This window comes from Phyllopteryx taeniolatus, unplaced genomic scaffold (assembly GCF_024500385.1).
Source record: "Phyllopteryx taeniolatus isolate TA_2022b unplaced genomic scaffold, UOR_Ptae_1.2 contig_97, whole genome shotgun sequence".
Classification (NCBI taxonomy): domain Eukaryota; kingdom Metazoa; phylum Chordata; class Actinopteri; order Syngnathiformes; family Syngnathidae; genus Phyllopteryx; species Phyllopteryx taeniolatus.
The window spans coordinates 1-22366 of record NW_026903965.1 but is presented as its reverse complement, the minus strand read 5'-3'; the positions used below and the strand labels follow the sequence as shown (position 1 = coordinate 22366).

The 22366-nt window shown below is 43.2% G+C and overlaps 1 protein-coding gene and 1 pseudogene across 1 annotated transcript; both read left to right on the top strand.

Annotated features, from left to right (window-relative positions):
- The first annotated feature begins 4392 nt into the window (after positions 1 to 4392).
- Positions 4393 to 4501, top strand: LOC133474097 (5S ribosomal RNA; annotated as a pseudogene).
- A 2368-nt stretch (positions 4502 to 6869) lies between these two features.
- Positions 6870 to 15972, top strand: LOC133474096 (gastrula zinc finger protein XlCGF57.1-like). The gene is made up of 3 exons (XM_061765428.1): positions 6870 to 7004; positions 12737 to 12893; positions 13671 to 15972. Exons 2-3 carry the CDS (start codon positions 12767 to 12769, stop codon positions 15362 to 15364), a joined length of 1821 nt encoding a protein of 606 aa, XP_061621412.1. The 5' UTR covers positions 6870 to 7004; positions 12737 to 12766; the 3' UTR covers positions 15365 to 15972.
- Positions 15973 to 22366: the final 6394 nt, after the last annotated feature.

Sequence of the window (22366 nt, the reverse complement as noted above, 5' to 3'; positions counted from 1 at the left end):
AAATAACTACTGATGATTGGTTCCTTGTTGTCACAGGAGTTTCAGGACAAAATAACAATTGGTTACTATTGGTGGAACAAGCAGCAAATGTAACGAGAAAAGATTGTGTAGTTTGCATGGGTCCCAGGCCTTTGTTGCGCATAGTTCCGGCACAATTATCACAAGATTGTATTATTCCATTAATGAACGCTACTGTACCAACTAAGAGGTGTAAATCATGGGATCCTATATATCCCGTAACAGAAGCAGATAAACACAAACCAATGTTTTCTACTTTAGTAGCACCAAATAATTTCACTTGTATATACATGATTAATAAAGGAAAAAAATTAGGACCACTGAACGACACACAGTGTAAAGTAATCTTAAAAGTCAAACCAAATTTTGTGCCAATATCACGGAGCGACATCTGGTGGTGGTGCGGAGATGATAGACTGTTTGATAGATTACCTAAAGATATATCTGGATTGTGCGCTATTATCACTTTGATATTGCATGTGTCAGTATACCCTATGCCTGTTCAAGATTTAATGGAAAGGGCACCAACGTTGTTGTCAAATGTAGAACATAGACAAAAAAGAGATTTATCCTGGCAGAGGCAAAATTATCCAACATAAAACATACATCGACGCCATAGGTGTTCCTCGTGGGGTTCCAAACCAATACAAATTGGCTGACCAAGTTTTGATTTGGATTCCTTCATATGCTGGTGGTGTACGATTAATAAAAATGTTGATAGGATAAACTATATCCACTTCAATGTACAGAGATTAGGAAATTGGACTCAGAGTGGGTTGGAAGCTGTGCATGAGCAGCTCAAGGCTACCTCTTTAATGACGTTCCAGTACCACATAGCTGTCGACATGCTCCTCGCAAGAGAGGGAGGTGTTTGCGGTATGTTTCGAGAACAATGTTGTACATACATTCCAAACAATACTGCTTCGGATGGCAGCTTGACCAGAGCCATCGATGGTCTATGGACCCTCAATCACAAGATGAAGAACCACTTTGGGGTAGACACCTCCTTGTGGGACAGCTGGATGTACGTTTTTGGTAAATACAAAACCATAATTTCAACAATATTGATATCAATTGCTGTTTTTGCAGCCATTCTGACATTTTGTGGATGTTGTTGTATCCCATGCATTCGGGCATAATCAGTAAATTAATCACCACAGCCATAACCCCAATGGAGAACCGTATGGAGCTGATGTATCCATTACTGTTTGATGATAATGATAATGATGATGATGATGATGATTTTGCTTTAACTGATTTGTTTCCTGATCCAGATGATTACGATGTTTAAACTACAACATTCATGTATGACAATTTTACTCTGAGTGTAAATGTATTTGTTTCATAAAAATGATTCTACAGTTAAAAATCGAAATGAAGTGACTGTAAGATGATATGAGAATTTGTGCAAATACATGATAAACAGGAGGGAAATGTTAAATATATTTTAGAAGTTATCATTTATTTGCTTAGCTTGCATTAGTATTATGGGCGATTTTTAGAAAGGAAGATGTCTCACCTTCAAGAAGATGACTCAGCATCAACTGATGGAAGGGCGCCTTGACCAAGGACGTGATCGGATGTGGTCAGGGACGTGACAGGTGTTGGTCCCATGTTTTGTGTTGTGTCTTGTTGCTTAGAACATTATGTCTTGTAAAACCCTCCTATTTTCAAATGTTTTGTGTTGTGTCTTGTTGCTTAGAACGTTTTGTCTTGTAAAACCCTCCTATATTCAAATAAATGCAGGAGAGACGGGAGAGATTGTTTAGAGCGTGTTGAGAGGCTGTAAACTGAACAATCTCCCATACGCCCTCCTCATGAGAAAAAGAAACCAGCGTCTTCATTCCATCCATCCATCCATCCATTTTCTGAGCCGCTTCTCCTCACTAGGGTCGCGGGCGTGCTGGAGCCTATCCCAGCTGTCATCGGGCAGGAGGCGGGGTACACCCTGAACTGGTTGCCAGCCAATCGCAGGGCACATAGGAACAAACAACCATTCACACTCACAGTCATGCCTACGGGCAATTTAGAGTCTCCAATTCATGCATGTTTTTGGGATGTGGGAGGAAACCGGAGTACCCGGAGAAAACCCACGCAGGCACGGGGAGAACATGCAAACTCCACACAGGCGGGGCCGGGGATTGAACCCGGGTCCTCAGAACTGTGAGGCTGACGCTCTAACCAGTCGGCCACCGTGCCGCCTCGTCTTCATTCCTTTTGTGTCTATTTTTTATAATGTTGGGTAAGATAAATCCAACAGTTATAGACTTATAACTATAGATAAACAAAGATAGATAGAGAGATAGAGCGATAGATAGAGCGATAGATAGATAGATAGATAGATAGATAGATAGATAGATAGATAGATAGATAGATAGATAGATAGATAGATAGATAGAGACACATTTTCTGATGACATGGGGATACATGAAGAAGGAGTTGATTTAGGAAGACCAAGGAGAGAATTCTTAAAACTTCTGATGGACAACATTGCCAGGTCACCCATGTTTGAGGGGAAGGAAAACAGAAAGAACTTGACGCTTTACAGTACAGGTAATGACTGGCTTCATTTAATGTGAAATCTTAGATTTTAATGTGATTTGATTTCATTATTACTATACAGCTATGCTCTGGCCTCATTGGAGTGAGCGTTGATTATATTGTTGAATTACATAAATGTACATGATTATTTTTATGTGGAATACTGTATGCCCCTACCTACTTCCACATTTGACAGACTGTAGGAACTTTTTTTTTTTTAACTAAAATTTGTTCCCCTTATGATGATCACAAACGATGGACTTGGTTTTCCCTTGCCTGGATGCAGGTCACCGGGGCCCCCCTCTGGAGCCAGGCCTGGTCGTGGGGCTCAAAGGCGAGCGCCTGGTGGCCGGACCTGCACCCATGGGGCCCGGCCGGGCACAGCCCGAAAAGGTAACGTGGGTCCCCCTTCCCATGGGCTCACCACCTGTGGGAGGGGACATTGGGGTCGGGTGCAGTGTGAGCTGGGTGGTGGCCGAAAGCGGGGGCCTTGGCGATCCGATCCCGGCTACAGAAGCTGGCTCTCGGGACGTGGAATGTCACCTCTCTGGCAGGGAAGGAGCCCAAGCTGATGTGTGAGGTCGAGAAGTCTTGACTTTTGTTTGTGCCTATGCACAAAACAGCAGTTCAGAGTACCCACCCTTTTTGGAGTCCTTGGAGGGGGTGCTGTAGAGCACTCCCGCTGGGGACTCCATCGTTCTGCTGGGGGACTTGAATGCTCACGTGGGCAATGACAGTGAGACCTGGAAGGGCGTGATTGGGAGGAACGGCCCCCCCAATCAGAAACCGAGCGGTGTTCTGTTATTGGACTTCTGTGCTCATCACGTATTGTACATAACGAACACCATGTTCAAGCACAAGGGTGTCCACACGTGCACTTGGCACCAGGACACCCTAGGTCACTGTTCGATGATCGACTTTGTGGTCGTGTCATCGGACTTGCGGCCGCATGTCTTGAACACTCGGGTGAAGAGAGGGGCGGAGCTGTCAACTGATCACCACCTGGTGGTGAGTTGGCTCTGATGGTGGGGGAAGATGCCGGTCCGATGTGTCAGGCCCAAACGTATTGTGAGGGTCTGCTGAGAACGTCTGGCAGAATCCCTTGTCAGAAGGAGTTTCAAATCCCACCTCCGACAGAACTTTGCTCATGTTCCGGAGGAGGCGGTGGACATCGAGTCCGAGTGGACCATGTTCCGCGCCTCCATTGCTAAGGCGGCCGACCGTAGCTGTGGCCGTAAGGTGGTCGGTGTCTGTCATGGCGGCAATCCCCGATACCGTTGGTGGACACGGATCTCTGGGTTTGAGGTCACCGAGGTGGTTAAAAAGTTCCTCGGTGGCAAGGCCCCTGGGGTGGATGAGATTCGCCCGGAGTTCCTAAAGGCTCTGGATGTTGTGGGGCTGTCCTGGTTGACACGCCTCTGCAACATCGCGTGGACATCAGGGACAGTGCCTCTGGATTTGCAGACTGGGGTGGTGGTCCCCTTTTTTAAGAAGGGGGACCGGAGGGTGTGTTCCAACTACAGGGGGATCACACTCCTCAGCCTCCCTGATAAGGTCTGTTCAGGGGTGCTGGAGAGGAGGGTTCGTTGGGAAGTCGAATCTCAGATTCAGGAGGAGCAGTGTGGTTTTCGTCCTGGCTGTGGAACAGTGGACCAGCTCTACACCCTCGGCAGGGTCCTCGAGGGTGCATGGGAGTTCGTCCAACCAGTCTACGTGTTTGTGGACTTGGAGAAGCCTACAATTGGAGAATAAAGATGACACGATCCACTCGATATTAAGCGGAAAATATGTTATTTTTAAAATATAAAATGTTGCATTTCAGATAACTATGTGGCTTACGGCCATACTACCCTGAGAATACCTGATCTCTGAAGTTAAGCAGGGCTGGGCCTGGTTAGTACTTGGATGGGAGACTGCCTGGGAATACCAGGTGCTGTAAGCTTTTTCACTTTAGATTCTTGTGGAATCGTTTTCTTATTGGTGGTTGACCTAAATTATAATGCAGTCATTCTCTCTCTTATGACTTAGTGACAATTGGTCAACAACAGATATGCAAATAGTGCAGAGTGGCGAGACTACAACAGTGAATGCACGAATAATGTATAATTGGGCCGACAGAGATGTGACCACAATGTCGAGACAAAATTGGCAGCATAATTACAAAGGAATTGTAAGTGAACTGTTAAAGAAGTTAATGGCAAGTGGGACGAAGGTATTGGAATGTCTGCTAGTTTTAGTTTGCATTGCAAAGGCTCAAAAAGGCCCAGCAGAGGATGTAATTCCTGGAGCTTCTGAGAAAGCACGGCCTGCCACAGGAGCTGCTGAGGCAGTTCTACATAGCGGTCATCGAATCAGTCCTGTGTTCTTCCATCACAGTCTGGTATGGTGCTGCTACAAAAAAGGACAAACTCCGACTGCAACGGACAATCAAAACTGCTGAAAGGATTGTCGGTACCCCCCTACCCACCCTTGAGGACTTGCACGCTGCCAGAACTAAGACAAGGGCGTGCAAAATCCTCTCGGACCCTCCGCATCTGGGTCACCAGGCCTTCCAGCTCCTTCCCTCAGGTAGGCGCTACCGATCAATGCAAACTAGAACTAGCAGACATTCCAACAGCTTCTTCCCTCTTGCAATCAACTTCTTAAACAGCTAACCTACAATTCCATTGCAACATGCTGGCAATTTTTTTGTCTTGAGTTTGTTGTCACATTTCTGTCGGGCCAATTATATATTACTCGTGCACTCACTGTAGTAGTCTCGCCACGCTGCACTATTTGCATATCTGCTGTTGACCAATACTGGCCACTCATGCCAGAGTAGCATCTGCTCCATTTGCACACTGATTGAGGAGTATCTGCAACATTTGCACAATCAACATTATCCCAGATTATCGCACTACTCGCTTGAAGTCTCGGCGCCCTTTGCACAACGGTCATTGCACCGGATTATTGCAATATTAGTCTTTCGAACTGCTTTAAGTGCTAGAGGACTCTGCATCCTTTTGCACAATTGTCAAAAAAAAAATTGTACCGGCATTACCAGATAACGAGCAACCTTTTATTGCTCAGTGACTGTTTTTCTTAATGTCTTTATGTCTCAAAAGTGTTCTCTGTCAATTGACTGTCTGTTGTCGTACTAGAGCGGCTCCAACTACCGGAGACAAATTCCTTGTGTGTTTTATGACATACTTGGCAAAATAAAGATGATTCTGATTCTGATTCTGGGATTTGGGTGGGACCTCGTTGGCAGTGTCCCCCAGAACTGGACTAGTGTTGCGATACCAATGGGATTATGTTGGAGCGGCTGTGGCTCAGTAGGTAGAGCAGGTCATCCAGTGACCAAAGTGGAGCTCGTTCAAATCCTGGCTACGACTGTGTGCATCTCGAAGGGTCCTTGGGCAAGACACTGAACCCTAATTTGCTCCCAGTGGCCCCGGCAGTACCTTGCATGGCAGCAGTTGCCCGTTGGTGTATGAATGTGTGTTTGTGAGTCAGTAAAGTGCTTCGGGCACTGTGACGGTCTAGATAAAGTGCTATATAAGTGCAGTCCATTTACCATTTATTTTTTATAATTTTTTCAAAAAAAGATATACATGTATGCAGATATCAAATAAAAAAAATTCATGCATCTCAAGATTGGAATTAACCTTGCTGGTTGCATTCCTGGTTGCGTTATAACAGAGCGCATATTTATATACATAATTATTTTAAATCTGAAGCATTGACGTCCCTTTTATTGGAAAGCTTTTATTTTGAAGGTGTCTTTCGCCGCTCGTTGGCGGTTTATTACCGTAATGCCTCGTATGAACAAAATGAGGGGCGGCTGGCTTGACTTCTTTACGAGTGGAGGCTGGCCTCCCAGTCAACTGGAATTGGTCGAGTTTCGTCTTTATTCCACCTGCATGTTCTTTATCTCGGTTTTATCCAGTATATTTGATTCATAAACTTAGTTTGAAATGATCGCAACAAACTATCAAATCCAACCTCCTGCGTCTGCGCATGCGCTTCCCTCGTTGCCAGCAACTTCCGCTCCAGATCGACTTTCGTCCACTTTTGTTCGAGCAAATTAATTTGCTCCACTAATGAATTCTTCCCGAATTAGTTGCGAACGGATTGAAACCTCGACACAGTGCGTCCTTCACTCCTTTCAAGAAGTAAAACATCATTTCAATCTTCGTGTGCGGATAAACTCGTCTTGGTGGTGCACGTCGAAGCTTCTCGGCCTAGTTAGCTTAGCTTAGCTCGCTAGCCGCTAACAAAGAGACGCGTTTGTCAGCAACGCATCGCAAATTCGAGATCGCCTGTGATGATCGTGTGCAAAATCTGTGCAAGAACGACAGCAAAGTACGAGAAGGAACTTTCTGGAACGAAAGAGGAGGACGAGCCACAACGTCAACTTGTGGACGCTGTTCGCATGCAGCCTCGTGTTGTGTTCCACAGAGCAGGTCTGGACTCTTCCTACTCTCACTTGTTTACTTCCGAACTACTTTCTGTATCCAATCGTTCCAGCTTGAGCTCACAAACATTTTTTTGGTAGACAGCAGAATTATTGGTTCTTTCGGGTCCTGAAGGAGCAAAACAGCCCCAGACCATCACACTACCACCACCATGTTTTCCTTGATGTATGAGGTCCTTTTTCTGAAATGCGGTATTCATTTCACGCCAGATGTAATGGGACGCACACCCTCCAAAAAGTTCAACTATTGTCTCGTCAGACCACAGAGTATTTTCCCAAAAGTCTTGGAGATAATCAAGATGGCTTCTGGCAAAATTGAGACGAGTCTTCCTTTTCTTTTTGCTCAGCAGTGCTTTTCGTCTGCCATGCAGGCCATTTGTGCCCAGTCTCTTACTTATGGTGGAGTCACGATTATTGACCTTAACTGAGGCAAGTGAGGCCTGCAGTTCTTTGGATGTTGTTGTGACCTCTCGGATGAGTCGTCGCCGCGCAATTTGGGTCATTTTGCTCGGCCGGCCACTCCTGGGAAGGTTCGCCGCTGTTCTCGCCATTTGTGGATAATGGCCATCAATGAGAAATAAATAACACGACCGTTTTTTTTTCATGGGATGATAAAATAAGTATCTTTAATGAATTATGATTTAAGTCCATCTATTGTTACATAAGTATATATACAGAATGCAAGGTATGAAATCATATACAATGTGTCTAAATGAATGTCTATTTCTACAGCTGAACTGGCCCAGATTAAGACTCATAATAAAATGTTAAACACATGTAAAAAGATCTAAAAAGAGAAGAAACAGTTCTTAGATCATTAACTAAAAAGTTGTTGTCCTTTATTTGTACAGAAAATAAGAGTGTGACTTATGTCGACAAACAAATAAGTTCATCCACTGAGGTCGGGGGGTCATGAAAAAAAGAGCACCAAGCAACAACATCTGGTGCGCCATTGAGCGCAAATGGTCAGTGTCGTATCTGCAAGTGGCGACATTTTGAGTCAAGTGCTGTCGGTAAAAAAAAAAAAAAACAGATTGCGAGTGGCGAAGTTTGTCAAAAAATGGAATATGGTAATACAGTACTTGTGTCTCCTATCGAGGGGTCTTCATTTTCATCTTCATTTTAGTTCTGATCTAAGTCATAAATGTGCAGCCATGATTGCCTGATGTTTTTTTTTGTTCAAAATTAAAAGAAATGCTCAGAAGAAAAAATGCAAAGTTTAAACTGAAATTACTTGAATATATTTTTATAGTTTTCTGCCCAATGTGAATTTAAGAAATAAAAGTAGATTTTCTAAAAAAGAAAAATAAGTGGTTGTTCATTTTTAAGTGAAATTGCTTATTTTTTCTTGTGTATTCATATTTGATCTTTTTATCTGAATACCCGAATATTTCATTACAATTTTAGTAGGATACTCGAACACTAAACTATTTGATACCTAAAGCCCTAATATTTTCAGAGGTGTATGTGGACGTAAATAGGAATGTACTCATAAATTCTGGCGAAGATCGGACGGCACTTTTGGACATAAAGCGACGTAACTCATGTTATATGTGGCAGGAAGTGGCTATATCGTCTTGCCTCAAGGAAGCATTTCAACGGGCGATGTTTGAAAACAGCAACCCTTCCAACATGTTTCACAATCACGACACCACCACCGATACGAGATCAACAATTACAACTAGGACTTCTGTCACCACCATCACTACGGTTCCAACTTCAGCACCAATTCCAATGAAGTTGGGACGTTGTGTTAAACATAAATAAAAACAGAATACAATGATGTGCAAATCATGTTCAAGCTATATTGAATTGAATACACGACAAAGACAAGCTATTTAATGTTCAAACTGATAAACTTTTTTATTGTTGATATTGTTAATAATCATTAACTTAGAATTATATGGCTTGCTACACGTTCCAAAAAAGCTGGGACAGGTGGCAAAAAAGACTGAGAAAGTTGAGGAATGCTCATCAAACACCTGTTTGGAACATCCCACAGGTGAACAGGCTAATTGGGAACAGGTGGGTGCCATGATTGGGTAGAAAAGGAGCTTCCCTGAATTGCTCAGTCGTTCACAAGCAAAGATGGGGCGAGCCTCACCTCTTTGTGAACAAGTGTGTGAGAAAATAGTCGAACAGTTTCAGGACAATGTTCCTCAACATAGAATTGCAAGGAATTTAGGGATTTCATCATCTTCGGTCCATAATATCATCAAAAGGTTCAGAGCATCTGGAGAAATCACTGCATGAAAGCGGCAAGGCCGAAAACCAACATTGAATGCCCGTGACCTTCGACCCCCTCAGGCGGCACTGCATCAAAAACCGACATCAATGTGTCAAGGATATCACCGCATGGGCTCAGGAACACTTCAGAAAACCAATGTCAGTAAATACAGTTCGGCGCTATATCCGTAAGTGCAACTTAAAACTCTACTATGGAAAGCAAAAGCCATTTATCAACGACACCCAGAAACGCCGCCAGCTTCTCTGGGCCCGAGCTCATCTAAGATGGACTGATGCAAAGTGGAAAAGTGTTCTGTGGTCCGATGAGTCCACATTTCAAATTATTTTTGGAAATTGTGGATGTCCTGTCCTCCGGGCCAAGAGGAAAAGAACCATCCGGACTGTTATGGATGCAAAGTTCAAAAGCCAACATCTGTGATGGTATGGGGCTGTGTTAGTGCCAATGGCATGGGTAACTTACACATCTGTGAAGGTACCATTAATGCTGAAAGGTTCATACAGGTTTTGGAGAAACACATGCTGCCATCCAAGCAATGTCTTTTTCATGGATGCCCCTGATTAATTCAGCAAGACAATTCCAAACGTGTTACAACAGTGTGGCTTCGTTGTAAAAGAGTGCGGGTACTAGATTGGCCTGCTTGCAGTCCTGTCTCCCATTGAAAATGTGTGGCGCATTATGAAGCGTAATATACGACAACAGAGACCCGGGACTGTTGAACAGCTGAAGCTGTACATCAACCAAGAATGGGAAAGAATTCCACCTCCAAAGCTTCAACAATTAGTGGAACGTGTTGCAGCCATAAAATTCCAAGTGAATGATTTTTTTCGAAAAACAATAACATTTATCAGTTTGAACATTAAATATCTTGTCTTTGTAGTGTATTCAATTAAATATAGGTTGAACATGATTTGCAAATCATTGTATTCTGTTTTTCTTTGTCGAACACGACGTCCCAACTTCATTGGAATTGGGGTTGTACTCCTACTATTATTATTAATCAGTTTATTTGAAAGGGGACAATGCAATTTCATAAAACACATGAAATACACATGGTTAAAAAAGCCAGAATTAGCCAAAAGGCTAGTTTTCATCTGTAGTCCCCTTGTCATGATGTAAAAAAGCAGTAAAATATATCGACAAGACAATATAATACAGGATACATAATCAAAGACTTACTATACTATTAAGAGAGAATAAAACCACAAATCATTTGATCATAACAAAAAAAACATCATAACATACTTGTCTTTTAGTGTTGGCAGTCCCAGTTTAAAAGACTGTATTTTTTAAAAAATTGCACAGTGATGATAGTGCCTTGGTTTTTTTATCCATCACTTTAATTACTTGTTTGTACACAAAACATTCTGACCAGCCTGGCACCAACTGGTTATGCAATAGTTGAAGTGACTAAGAATCATTGAATGCAATTACATTTTTGCGGCTTCAGTTGACATTTCATTTCGAATTGCACGAAAATTTGTGAGGTTTAATTTGATGTTTTTACGCAATTTGTCAATATGGGCTTTAAAGGAAAGCTGTGAATCTATTATTAACCCAAGATATTTGTATTGGCTGACAATTTGCATTTTTTCACCATTAACAAGTATGTCAGGGTCAGGTGATACTCTATTTGTTTTAGTGAAATACATGCCTACAGTTTTAGAAACTGTAGACAGCACTCCTGCAACCAAGTTGTGACACAGGACATTGTATGAGTGAGTTTAGCAGCAACAGTATCTTTGGAGCGACCATGAACAAAGAAAACCGTGTCGTCTGCATACATTATGCACTCTGCTTCAGAACAAACAGTGGGCAAATCGTTGATATAAAGACTAAATAAAAGGGGGCCTCATATTGATCCCTGAGGGACTCCAGAGGTTAGCCTAAGAGACTCTGATCTGCAGTTGTTAACTGATACAGATTGTGTTCGGTCATGCAGATATGATTCAATCCAGCTCACAGCTTTGCGAGAGAAGTTCAATTTTGAGAGCTTGGTAAGAAGAACAGAGTGATTTACTGTATCGAAAGCTTTCCTGAGGTCCAAGAACACCGCCCCTTCAACACCACCCTTGTCGAGAGAAGATTTTATTTTCTCAATGAAGAGGCATGTCGCCATTTCAGTGGAATGCTTGGATCTGAAACCAAACTGCATGGCGTGGAGAGAGGGGGAGCTGCTGTTTAAATAATGGACAATCTGCTCTGACACCCATTTTTCTGCAACTTTGCAAATGGCCGGAAGAATGCTTATAGGTCGGTAGTTATTCAGAGAAGTTGAGTCACCGGATTTAAAGACGGGGGTAACAATAGCAGATTTCCAGGCCTTTGGAAAGTGACCAGATGAAATTGAAAGATTAATGATTGAGGCAATAGGAGGAGCAAGAGTTGAACCTCGATCTTTGAGCATGTTCGTGTCCATTCCAAAAACATCCTTTGCCTTAGATGGTTTGAGTGAATGAATTAAATCGCTAACTTTGGTCTCAGTAATATTTGTAATAGTAAAGAACTGCGTTGCAGACAATGCAGGGTATTCCTTCCTTTGTTGAACTGCAAACTTAGAAGAGATTTCTGACACAGATTCAATGAAGTCGTTGTTAAAAGCATCAGCCATCACTTGAGGTTCCGTCAGGATGTTTCCATTTAATTGAATTTGCATTAGTTTTGTTTTGTTATTTTGTGTATCACCCAATAGTTTTTTAATATAATTCCAGGTTATTTTTGGATTTTCTTATTTCTTTCACTACCCTATTTCTCAGTGAAATAAAGTGGTGTCTATTGTATCCTGATTTGACCGACAACTTCAAGGAATGATCGCGTTCTTTCATCAGTTTCAGAATAAATGTGTTTAACCAAGGAAGGCCATTCTTTCTAGCTTTTAGTTTAATTATCCGTGTAAATTGTATAATAATTTCTTGTATTTTGTTGGCAAATTTAGAACAATCCTCATCTAAATTTTTGCCAGCGAGTAATACATCCCAGTTTACTTCTTGGATAGAATCTTGGAAATTGTGTTGTTCATGTTTTGGTATCCTATAGGATTCAGTGGTGGCCAAGGGTTTGAAGCGCTTTTTATTTAATTTTCTTGTGACCATGATAAGATTGTGATCAGACAATCCTGTGAGCATATTGTATGGCTTCAAGATCCTTTCTGGCCTATGAGTAAAAGCGAGATCAATCTGAGTTCGGATGGAGTTTGTAATTCTCGTAGGGACATTAATTACCTGAGTCATGTCCATATGAATCCATTTGTAGAATCTCGACAATGTTCAAACACCAATTTTCTCTCCCGATGTCACAAATGAGCTGTTTTCTTTCTGTCTCATATTTCTTCCAATGCATCATTCCGTTCTCCTGTTTCCTCTTGTTGACTTTGGTGCTTTGCCATTTTAACTCGCGTAGTGTTGAACCCACAGTGTCCAAATCGTAATCTTGATGTCATCTGATTTGCACTTGCTTTTCTCATCCCTCCAACGTAGAGCGGAAAGTGTTGCGATCGTCGTGTGAAAATGTGTGCAAGGAGGACAGCAGAGTACGAGGAGGAACTTTGTGGCCCAAAAGAGGAGAAGGAGCCACAACGTCAACTACTGGACGCTGCGTTCAATCTGCAGCCTCGAATTGTGCTACACAGAGCAGGTGGGTTCACTTCTCTCTCACTTGTTTTATGAAATACATTCTAATTTTAATATTATTCCCGGGCTTTTCTGATGAGCACTGTCTGACGTTACATATCATTTTTTTTATAATATCCAATAAGTGTAGTCTGATGGCATCCCCTCATGATGATGTGGATTGAGGGTTGTAGGCCAAATTTCAGAAGATCTGAAAGGCTTGTGGCCATTGTTGTGTGATCAAAGTTGTAACAGTGTTACACAACCTACACGACTTGTTTGGGAAATTGCGAGGAAGATTTTTGCCCTTTTTGTGTCTTGTCGGCAAGTTGAGTTAACATTTGTTCATGCCAAGTCAAATCAGTCTTCAATGGTGGGAACTCACCAAGTACAGTAAACCCTCCTATATCGCAGTTTTATTACTGTACACATTATTCTTTACTGTACCTAAGTACATTTTTAGGTGTCATACTTTTTTTTTTTACTGTCAACAATTTACTTTCACTCTTTAAATTTGAAACCTGTGATTTCTCTTCCTTACTTCGTCACAAATAGCTTTACTTTTTTCAACTTCTATGGATGATGACGTGTCAAAAAAACAAAAAACGCTGCATCCACATTGAAGGGTCGCCCAACTTTGCTGCGTTCCGCTGTTCTACTATTTTGCGTCACCCCATTAGTCCCATTAGGCTCTCTGGTTGAAGGCGCTAACGTGTAAACAGGATCGAGGACCAAGGTGGTTGTCAATATTGTAAACAAATTAGATTTGACCCATTTGTGTTTGTCTTCTTTTGTCTTGCAGACGTCAGTGAAAATCTTCATCCTGAGCGGCAGCAGTCAGTGTCCCCTCACATCAAAGAGGAAGAGGAGGATGAAGAGGTTCAACACATCAAAGAGGAGGAGGAAGAGTTCCTTCACATTAAAGAGGAAGAGCAGGAGGAAATCATCAAGGTTCCATCGACTGGTGTCCCTTTGAAGAGTGAAGATGAAGGTCGAAGTGAGGAGAGACGAGGGGCGGAGCCACCAAACAGCAACAGCTCAAGTGATGGAGACCACTGTGGAGGATCACAAACAGACGGTGATGATGATGATGTTGATGATGAACAGTTGGAAGGTGATATGACATGTCACACTGCCAATAAATGCTGGAAATGTTCTAAATGTAGGAAAACCTTTGCTTCTAAGAGCAATTTCAAACGACACATGAAAATACACACTGGAGAGAAGCCTTTTGCATGCTCAGTTTGTGGTCAAAGGTTCTCTCAAAGGGGACATTTGACACGTCACACAAGAACACACACAGGTGAGAAACCTTTTGCCTGCTCAGTTTGTGGTCAAAGATTCTCTCACAAGGAAAGCTTAAAAATACACACACGAACCCACACTGGTGAGAAACCTTTTGCCTGCTCAGTTTGTGGTCAAAGATTCTCTCACAAGGAAAGCTTAAAAATACACACAAGAACACACACTGGAGAGAAGCCTTTTGCCTGCTCAGTTTGTGGGCAAACTTTCTCTCAGAAGGGAACCTTAAAAATACACACAAGAACGCACACTGGAGAGAAGCCCTTTGCCTGCTCAGTTTGTGGTCAAAGATTCTCTCACAAGGGACATTTGACAGGTCACGCAAGAACACACACTGGAAAGAAGCCTTTTGCCTGCCCAGTTTGTGGTAAACGATTCTCTGAAAAGGGACATTTGACACGTCACGCAAGAACACACACTGGAGAGAAGCCTTTTGCCTGCTCAGTTTGTGGTCAAAGATTCTCCCAAAAGCAAAGCTTAAAAATACACACAAGAACCCACACTGGTGAGAAGCCTTTTGCCTGCTCAGTTTGTGGTCAAAGATTCTCTGAAAAGGGAACTTTAATAACACACACAAGAACACACACTGGTGAGAAACCTTTTGCCTGCTCAGTTTGTGGTCAAAGATTCACTCACAAGGGACATTTGACAAGTCACACAAGAACACACACTGGAGAGAAACCTTTTGCCTGCTCAGTTTGTGGTCAAAGATTCTCTCACAAGGAAAGCTTAAAAATACACACACGAACCCACACTGGTGAGAAACCTTTTGCATGCTCAGTTTGTGGTCAAAGATTCTCTCTAAAGGAAAGCTTAAAAATACACACAAGAACACACACTGGAGAGAAGCCATTTGCCTGCTCAATTTGTGGGCAAACTTTCTCTCAGAAGGGAAACTTAAAAACTCACACAAAAACACACACTGGTGAGAAGCCTTTTGCATGCTCAGTTTGTGGTCAAAGATTCTCCCAAAAGGAAAGCTTAAAAATACACACAAGAACACACACTGGAGAGAAGCCTTTTGCCTGCTCAGTTTGTGGTCAAAGATTCACTCACAAGGGACATTTGACAGGTCACACAAGAACACACACTGGTGAGAAGCCTTTTTCCTGCTCAGGTTGTGGTCAAAGGTTCTCTCGTCAGGCTCGGGTTAAGACACACAAGTGTCCTGGTGAGACAAGCAGTGATCAATAAGTTTTTAATGCAAATGTAAATGTTTAATATAAAAGTAATGTCTATGTTACTGACATAAATCTACATGCTTGTATTCTGTGTACCAGCTTTTATTGTATGTATCTTCTTCTTGTCCGTATAGTTTCTGAAAGCCCCGTGAGTGTTGACAGCAATGTAAGATATCCAACGTAATACCAGCTTGAACAAGGCGGTGTTTGGAAACTCGAGCAATTTCCTGAAAAGTTGTCATTTCGAAGGTGAGGGGATTCCACCTGACAGCTGCGATATACAAATATGACCAATTACTGCCACTTCATAGTATGGTACATTCCTTTTCCCACACCAGCTATGCCAGTGCTTTTCAATTTTCAATTTTGTTGATGAAAAAGGGGTGTTCGAAAGGGAATTAGTTCTTTACCAATTGCTCCAAAATGTATTGATATTATTGGAAATGAGTGCCAGTTTCATTTTCTTGAGCATGCATGCATTTTGTCCAATGTTTTAGTGATGTCAATATCAAATAAGTGAATGATTGATTGAAATAGACTGTAAAAAAAAAACTGACTTTTGGTGCGAAACTGTAACGTGTATATGTGATCCTGAATAAAGTACACTGCTTAAAACAGTGAGGGTGACTCCATTTACTTGTCCATCAAATCCATTTTCCCCATTAAAAAGAATTCAAATGTCTATCCATTGGAAACCCTCCAAAAACAAAATGCTCGCAACTTAAAGCAAAAACTGGCCCAAGAGATCAGGCGGAAGTGAAAAAACTGCAAAGCGGGCACTGCGGAGGATCACAAGCAGACGGCCTCTTAGCTCCACTATCAGATAGTGGCGACATGACGTCACACTCTCCTCACACTGATGATGATGATGGAAGGTGATCTGACATGTCACACTGAAAACAAACGATGGAAGTGTTCTCAGTGTGGGAAAACGTTTGTTTGTAAGAGCAAACGACGCATTGCAAGACACAATTGGAGAGAAAACTTTTGCTTGTTCAGTTTGTGGCCAAAGATTCTGTCCTAAGAAACACAAGTGTGCTGGTGAGAATCGCAGGGGTCAAGAAGCTTTCATTGAAAATGTCAATGTTTAATTGCAAAAGTAAAAATGCAGCTTAAGTTGCCAGCGCTCCGAGCTACCCTTTCGGTTGCCCGGGCAAACTCCGTCGGGAAGGAAGCGGGCAGGGCACGTCCGCTCCGAACGTCTTGCGAATAGCGACATACGGGCTCCGGCCGCCCTGCCTGGGAACATTTTTTTATCCCGCTCTCCTTTTTTTTCCCTTAATTTTCCGCCAAATCCACCTGTTCCCCGTGCAGACCAGACCGGCCAAACATCCAGGAAATCGACCAGCCTGCGTAAATTCTGTTCCATGCAAAGTAATTCCATCTTGTGGGCGACTGAAAGTACAGATTAGTGCATATTTGTGTTTCGATGAACAAGAACAGGAACCCCCAGCTATATGCATTGTCAATACACGCTCATTCCACCCTCACATCACAAGCTCAGCCTCTTCCTACCAATGTTTGTCCTTCGTTTGCTTTTTCCTGCCTTATTTCCTTGTAGATTCCCCTGGTAGAGCTCATTAAATTTTCTATCAAAATTCACTACCTGTATCATTTGTGTGTGTTTGGGTTCGACAAAAGACCTCTGGCTAACGAGAACTCATCTAATTCTAATTCCTTTTTTTTTTTTTTTTTTTTTTTAAATTTGGAATCCATGCTCTACAATAATTTGTCAGACCTAAACCACAGACGAAGAAATATATAATAATCATTTTTAGGTCTGACAAATTATTGTTGAGCATGGATTCCAAACTATGCAGAAATGGTTGCACCATTGTCAAAATTAATGTTTGAAGACAACCTTAAAATGACATCACCTGTTCGGTGGAGTACAGAGGCAGAAAAGGCCTTCTGTGACATTAAACAACATTTGGTGTCCAGTACGACGCTGGCCCTTCCAAATTATGATAAACCATTTATTCAAATGGTCGATTGTAAAAGCTATTACATGACCGCCGTACTTACACAACAATACGGTGATAAGCTAAGACCAATAGCTTATTTTTCGACTAAATTGGACAGCGTGACGTGTGCATTACCGCATTGTGTCAGAGCAGTTGTGGCAGCCTCGATGGCAGAGGAGAGCAGTTCCACAATTGTGTTATTTCATCCATTAACTCTTAAGGTCCCACATACAGTGTCTGCTCTCCTATTGCAAACGAATATGGCGTTTTTATCACCTGCAAGACATTTATCTTGCATTGCCATCTTGCTGTCACAACCACATTTGACTGTTGAGCGATGCACAACCTTAAATCCAGCCACACTAATACCCTTGCTTAATGAAGGCACGCTGAGCATGATTATAGGGAATTGGCTGAACAAGCTGCTGAATTTGTCGCTTTAACCGAGGCATGCAAACTAATGATAAATAAAGATGTTACAATCTATACAGATAGCCAATATGCGTATTCCACAACAAGAACGCAATTATTGGGAAAAACAAAGTGCAAAACTACAAAATCAAATAGGGAAGGTGAGCAAAAGTCTGATAACGGAGCGGGAGCAGATGTGTAGATTCTGAAAACGCTTGCTGGTCAATGAAGAAAAAAGACACCAACCCTTTTAGTGAGAACTCCGCAGAAAGGCACACCCGCGTTGGTTATGAGATTCGATAGGTTGTTACGTAGCAACTTTGGCTACTATGGTGTTGGTTTTGTTTATGTTTAAATTAGGACCACTGTATACCCTATGCCTGTTCAAGATTTAATGGAAAAAGCACCAACGTTGTTGTCAAATGTAGAACAGACAAAAAAGAGATTTATCCTGGCAGGGGCAAAATTATCCAACATAAAACATACATCGACGCCATAGGTGTTCCTCGTGGGGTTCCTAATCAATACAAATTAGCTGACCAAGTTGCAGGAGGATTTGAGTACCTCATATGCTGGTGGTGTACGATTAATAAAAATGTTGATGGGATAAACTATATCCACTTCAATGTACAGAGATTAGGAAATTGGACTCAGAGTGGGTTGGAAGCTGTGCATGGGCGGTGGGATATGCCTCTATATCAACGAAAAATGGTGTACGGACGTCACGGTGATCAGCACACACTGCAGCCCGCATTTGGAGTCGCTATTCTTAAATTGTAAACCATTCTACTCGCCACGTGAGTTCGCATCATTCATTCTCGCTGGCGTCTATATTCCGCCTCAAGCTAACACGAACGCCGCATTGCTAACGCTCGCCGATCAAATCAACGAAATTGAAAAAAAACACCCCGACTCACCCCTCATTATTCTCGGGGACTTTAACAAAGCTAAACTCAACCACGAACTCCCTAAATACAAGCAGCACATCGACTGTCCTACCAGGGAAAATAATACTTTAGACCACTGCTACACCACGGTAAAAAACGCATACCGTGCTATACCTCGTGCAGCCTTGGGCTCGTCTGATCACTGCTTAATTCACTTACGTACAGGCAAGAACTTAAATGTGCGAAGCCTACAGTGAAAACAGTCAAAAAGTGGACAAATGAAGCCAAGATGGAACTTCAAAGCTGCTTAGACTGCACAGACTGGAGTGTCTTTGAAAATTCAGCTGGCAGCCTGGATGAATATACGGACACTGTTACATCCTATATCAGTTTCTGTGAAGAGGTCTGTGTTCCAACAAAATCATTTCGCACATTCAACAACAATAAGCCGTGGTTCACTGCTAAACTTAAGCAGCTTCGCCAAGCTAAGGAGGACGCATATCAGAGCGGGGACAGGGCCCTGTATAATCGAGCTAGAAACCAGCTGACCAAAGAAATTAACATTGCAAAGAGGATCTATACAGCAAAGTTGGAAAAACAGTTTAGCGCAAACGACTCTAAATCAGTCTGGCATGCATTCCAGTCGCTGACTAATTACAAGCAACGATCCCCCCAAGCTGAGAACAATAGCACACTAGCCAACGACTTGAATACCTTCTACTGCAGATTTGAAAAGGACAGTTTCACACCACACACCAATCCGGCCGCACCCGCGACCACAATCACACCTCTGACCTCTGCGTTAACCATCCATGAACAGGATGTGAGACGCATCTTCAAACAACAAAAGATTAACAAAGCGGCAGGCCCGGACCACGTGTCTCCATCCTGCCTCAAAGTCTGCGCGGACCAGCTCGCGCCAGTCTTCACTCAGATCTTCAACAGATCACTGGAAATGTGCGAAGTTCCATCCTGCTTCAAACGCTCCACCATCATCCCAGTCCCCAAGAAACCTGCAATCTCGGGTCTGAATGACTACAGGCCTGTCGCTTTGACATCTGTGGTCATGAAGTCCTTTGAACGTCTTGTGCTGGACCACCTCAAGAGTGTCACAGGTCCCCTGCTGGACCCCCTGCAGTTTGCCTACCAAGCGAACAGATCTGCGGATGATGCAGTCAACATGGGACTGCACTTCATCCTAGAACACCTCGACAGTGCAGGGACCTACGCGAGGATCCTGTTCGTGGACTTCAGCTCAGCGTTCAACACCATCATCCCTGAACTCCTTTCATCCAAGCTTCTCCAGCTCAGCGTCTCACCTGCCATCTGCCAGTGGATTACCAGCTTTCTGACGGGCAGGACACAGCAGGTCAGGCTGGGGGAGGCCACCTCATCCACACGCAGCATCAGCACTGGGGCGCCCCAAGGTTGTGTCCTCTCTCCGCTGCTCTTCTCTCTCTACACGAACGACTGCACCTCAGCGAACCCGACTGTCAAACTCCTGAAGTTTTCAGATGACACCACTGTCATCGGCCTCATCAAGGACGGTGACGAGTCTGCATATCGACAGGAAGCGGAGCGGCTGGAGCTGTGGTGCGGCCGACACAACCTGGAGCTGAACACGCTCAAGACTGTAGAGATGATCGTGGACTTCAGGAGGCATCCTTCGCCACAGCTGCCCCTCACGCTGTCCAGCTGCCTTGTGTCAACCGTCGAGACCTTCAAGTTCCTGGGAATTACAATCTCCCAGGACCTGAAGTGGGCGACCAACATCAACTCCGTCCTCAAAAAGGCCCAGCAGAGGATGTACTTCCTGCGGCTTCTGAGAAAGCATGGCCTGCCACCGGAGCTGCTGAGACAGTTCTACACAGCGGTCATCGAATCAGTCCTGTGTTCTTCCATCACAGTCTGGTTTGGTGCTGCTACAAAAAAGGACAAACTCCGACTGCAACGGACAATCAAAACTGCTGAAAGGATTGTCGGTACCCCCCTACCCACCCTTGAGGACTTGCACGCTGCCAGAACTAAGACAAGGGCGTGCAAAATCCTCTCGGACCCTCCCCACCCTGGTCACCAGCTCTTCCAGCTCCTTCCCTCAGGTAGGCGCTACCGATCAATGCAAACTAGAACTAGTAGACATTCCAACAGCTTCTTCCCTCTTGCAATCAACTTCTTGAACAGCTAACTTACAATTCCATTACAACAAGCTGGCAATTTTTTGACTTGAGTTCGTTGTCACATTTCTGTATTATGTATTACTCGTGCACTCACTGTAGTTGTCTCGCCGTGCTGCACTATTTGCATATAGTGGCCACTCATGCCAGAGTAGTATCTGCTCCATTTGCACACTGATTGAGGAGTATCTGTAACATCTGCACAACCATTGTCCCAGATTATCGCAGTACTCGTCACTTTAAACCGCATACACTCCTTGAAGTCTCAGTGCCCTTTGCACAATGGTCATTGCACCGGACTATTGCGATATTAGCCATTCGAACTGAGGACTCTGCATCTTTTTGCACAATTGTTGTTTGTTGTTGTTTTCTGTTAATGTCTTTATGTCTCCAAAGTGTTCTGTAAATTGACTGTCTGTTGTACTAGAGCGGCTCCAACTACCGGAGACAAATTCCTTGTGTGTTTTGGACATACTTGGCAAATAAAGATGATGATTCTGATGAGCAGCTCAAGGCTACCTCTTTAATGACGTTCCAAAACCGCATAGCTGTCGACATGCTCCTCGCAAGAGAGGGAGGTGTTTGCGGTATGTTTGGAGAACAATGTTGTACATACATTCCAAACAATACTGCTTCAGATGGCAGCTTGACCAGAGCCATCGATGGTCTACGGACCCTATGAAGGAACACTCTGGTGTGGACACCTCCTTGTGGGACAGCTGGATGGACGTTTTTGTAGATTAATTACCACAGCAATTACCCCCATGGAGGAACCGTATGGAGCAGATTATTATGGACGATTTTGAGAAAGGAAGATGTCTTGCCTTCAAGAAGATGACTCAGCAGGAATCATCCGATAGAAGGGCGCCTTGACCAAGGACGTGGCCGGTGTTGGTCTCATGTCTTCACCTTGAAACCCTCCCCTTAGTGTGTTGTGTCTTGTAAGCTTAGTTTGTTATGTCTTGTAACTCAGAAACCTCCCTATTTCAAATAAATACAGGAGCGATGGGAGAGATTGTTTAGAGCGTGATGAGAGGCTGGATCTGAGCAGTCTCCCATACGTCCTCCTCATGAGCAAAAGAAACCAGCGTCTTCATTCCTTTTGTGTCTATTTTTATAGGTGTTGGGTGAGATAGATCCAACACAAGCTTCAGATTACAAGACAGATAAAAGGTTTGTCGTCGCTTTCTCCTAAATTTTATACGCCGACGCGGTGCCCTTTACGAGACAAAATAGCTTTATTTATAACACTGAAACAGAAATCATGCTTTCCTTCCTGTTTTCTGTTTTACTGCAATTTCCACACAATTTATGACGTACGCCAGACAGAGAATCACATTTTCGGTTGACATGGCAATATTCTCACTCAGCTTTTCATTTTGGACCCTCTTCACTGATTTTATTGACCACTTTAACCGGACTGATTTCGTCTTTCTTACGTTGCATCTACACCCAAATGTCACCCTGTGTTGTCCTCCAAAATGACACTTCAGGGTGTCTATTTAAATCTACCGTAAACGCTCCTATTTGGTTTAACTTTGTATATGGTCCTCCGCGCATGTTAGACACTTTATAGTTA

Bases quoted from the DNA above. Each gene is read 5' to 3' on its own strand.
- LOC133474096 (XM_061765428.1), top strand. From the start codon at position 12,767: ATGTGTGCAAGGAGGACAGCAGAGTACGAGGAGGAACTTTGTGGCCCA. The intron at 12,894-13,670 runs GTGGGTTCACTT...TTTGTCTTGCAG, and splicing joins AATTGTGCTACACAGAGCAG to ACGTCAGTGAAAATCTTCAT.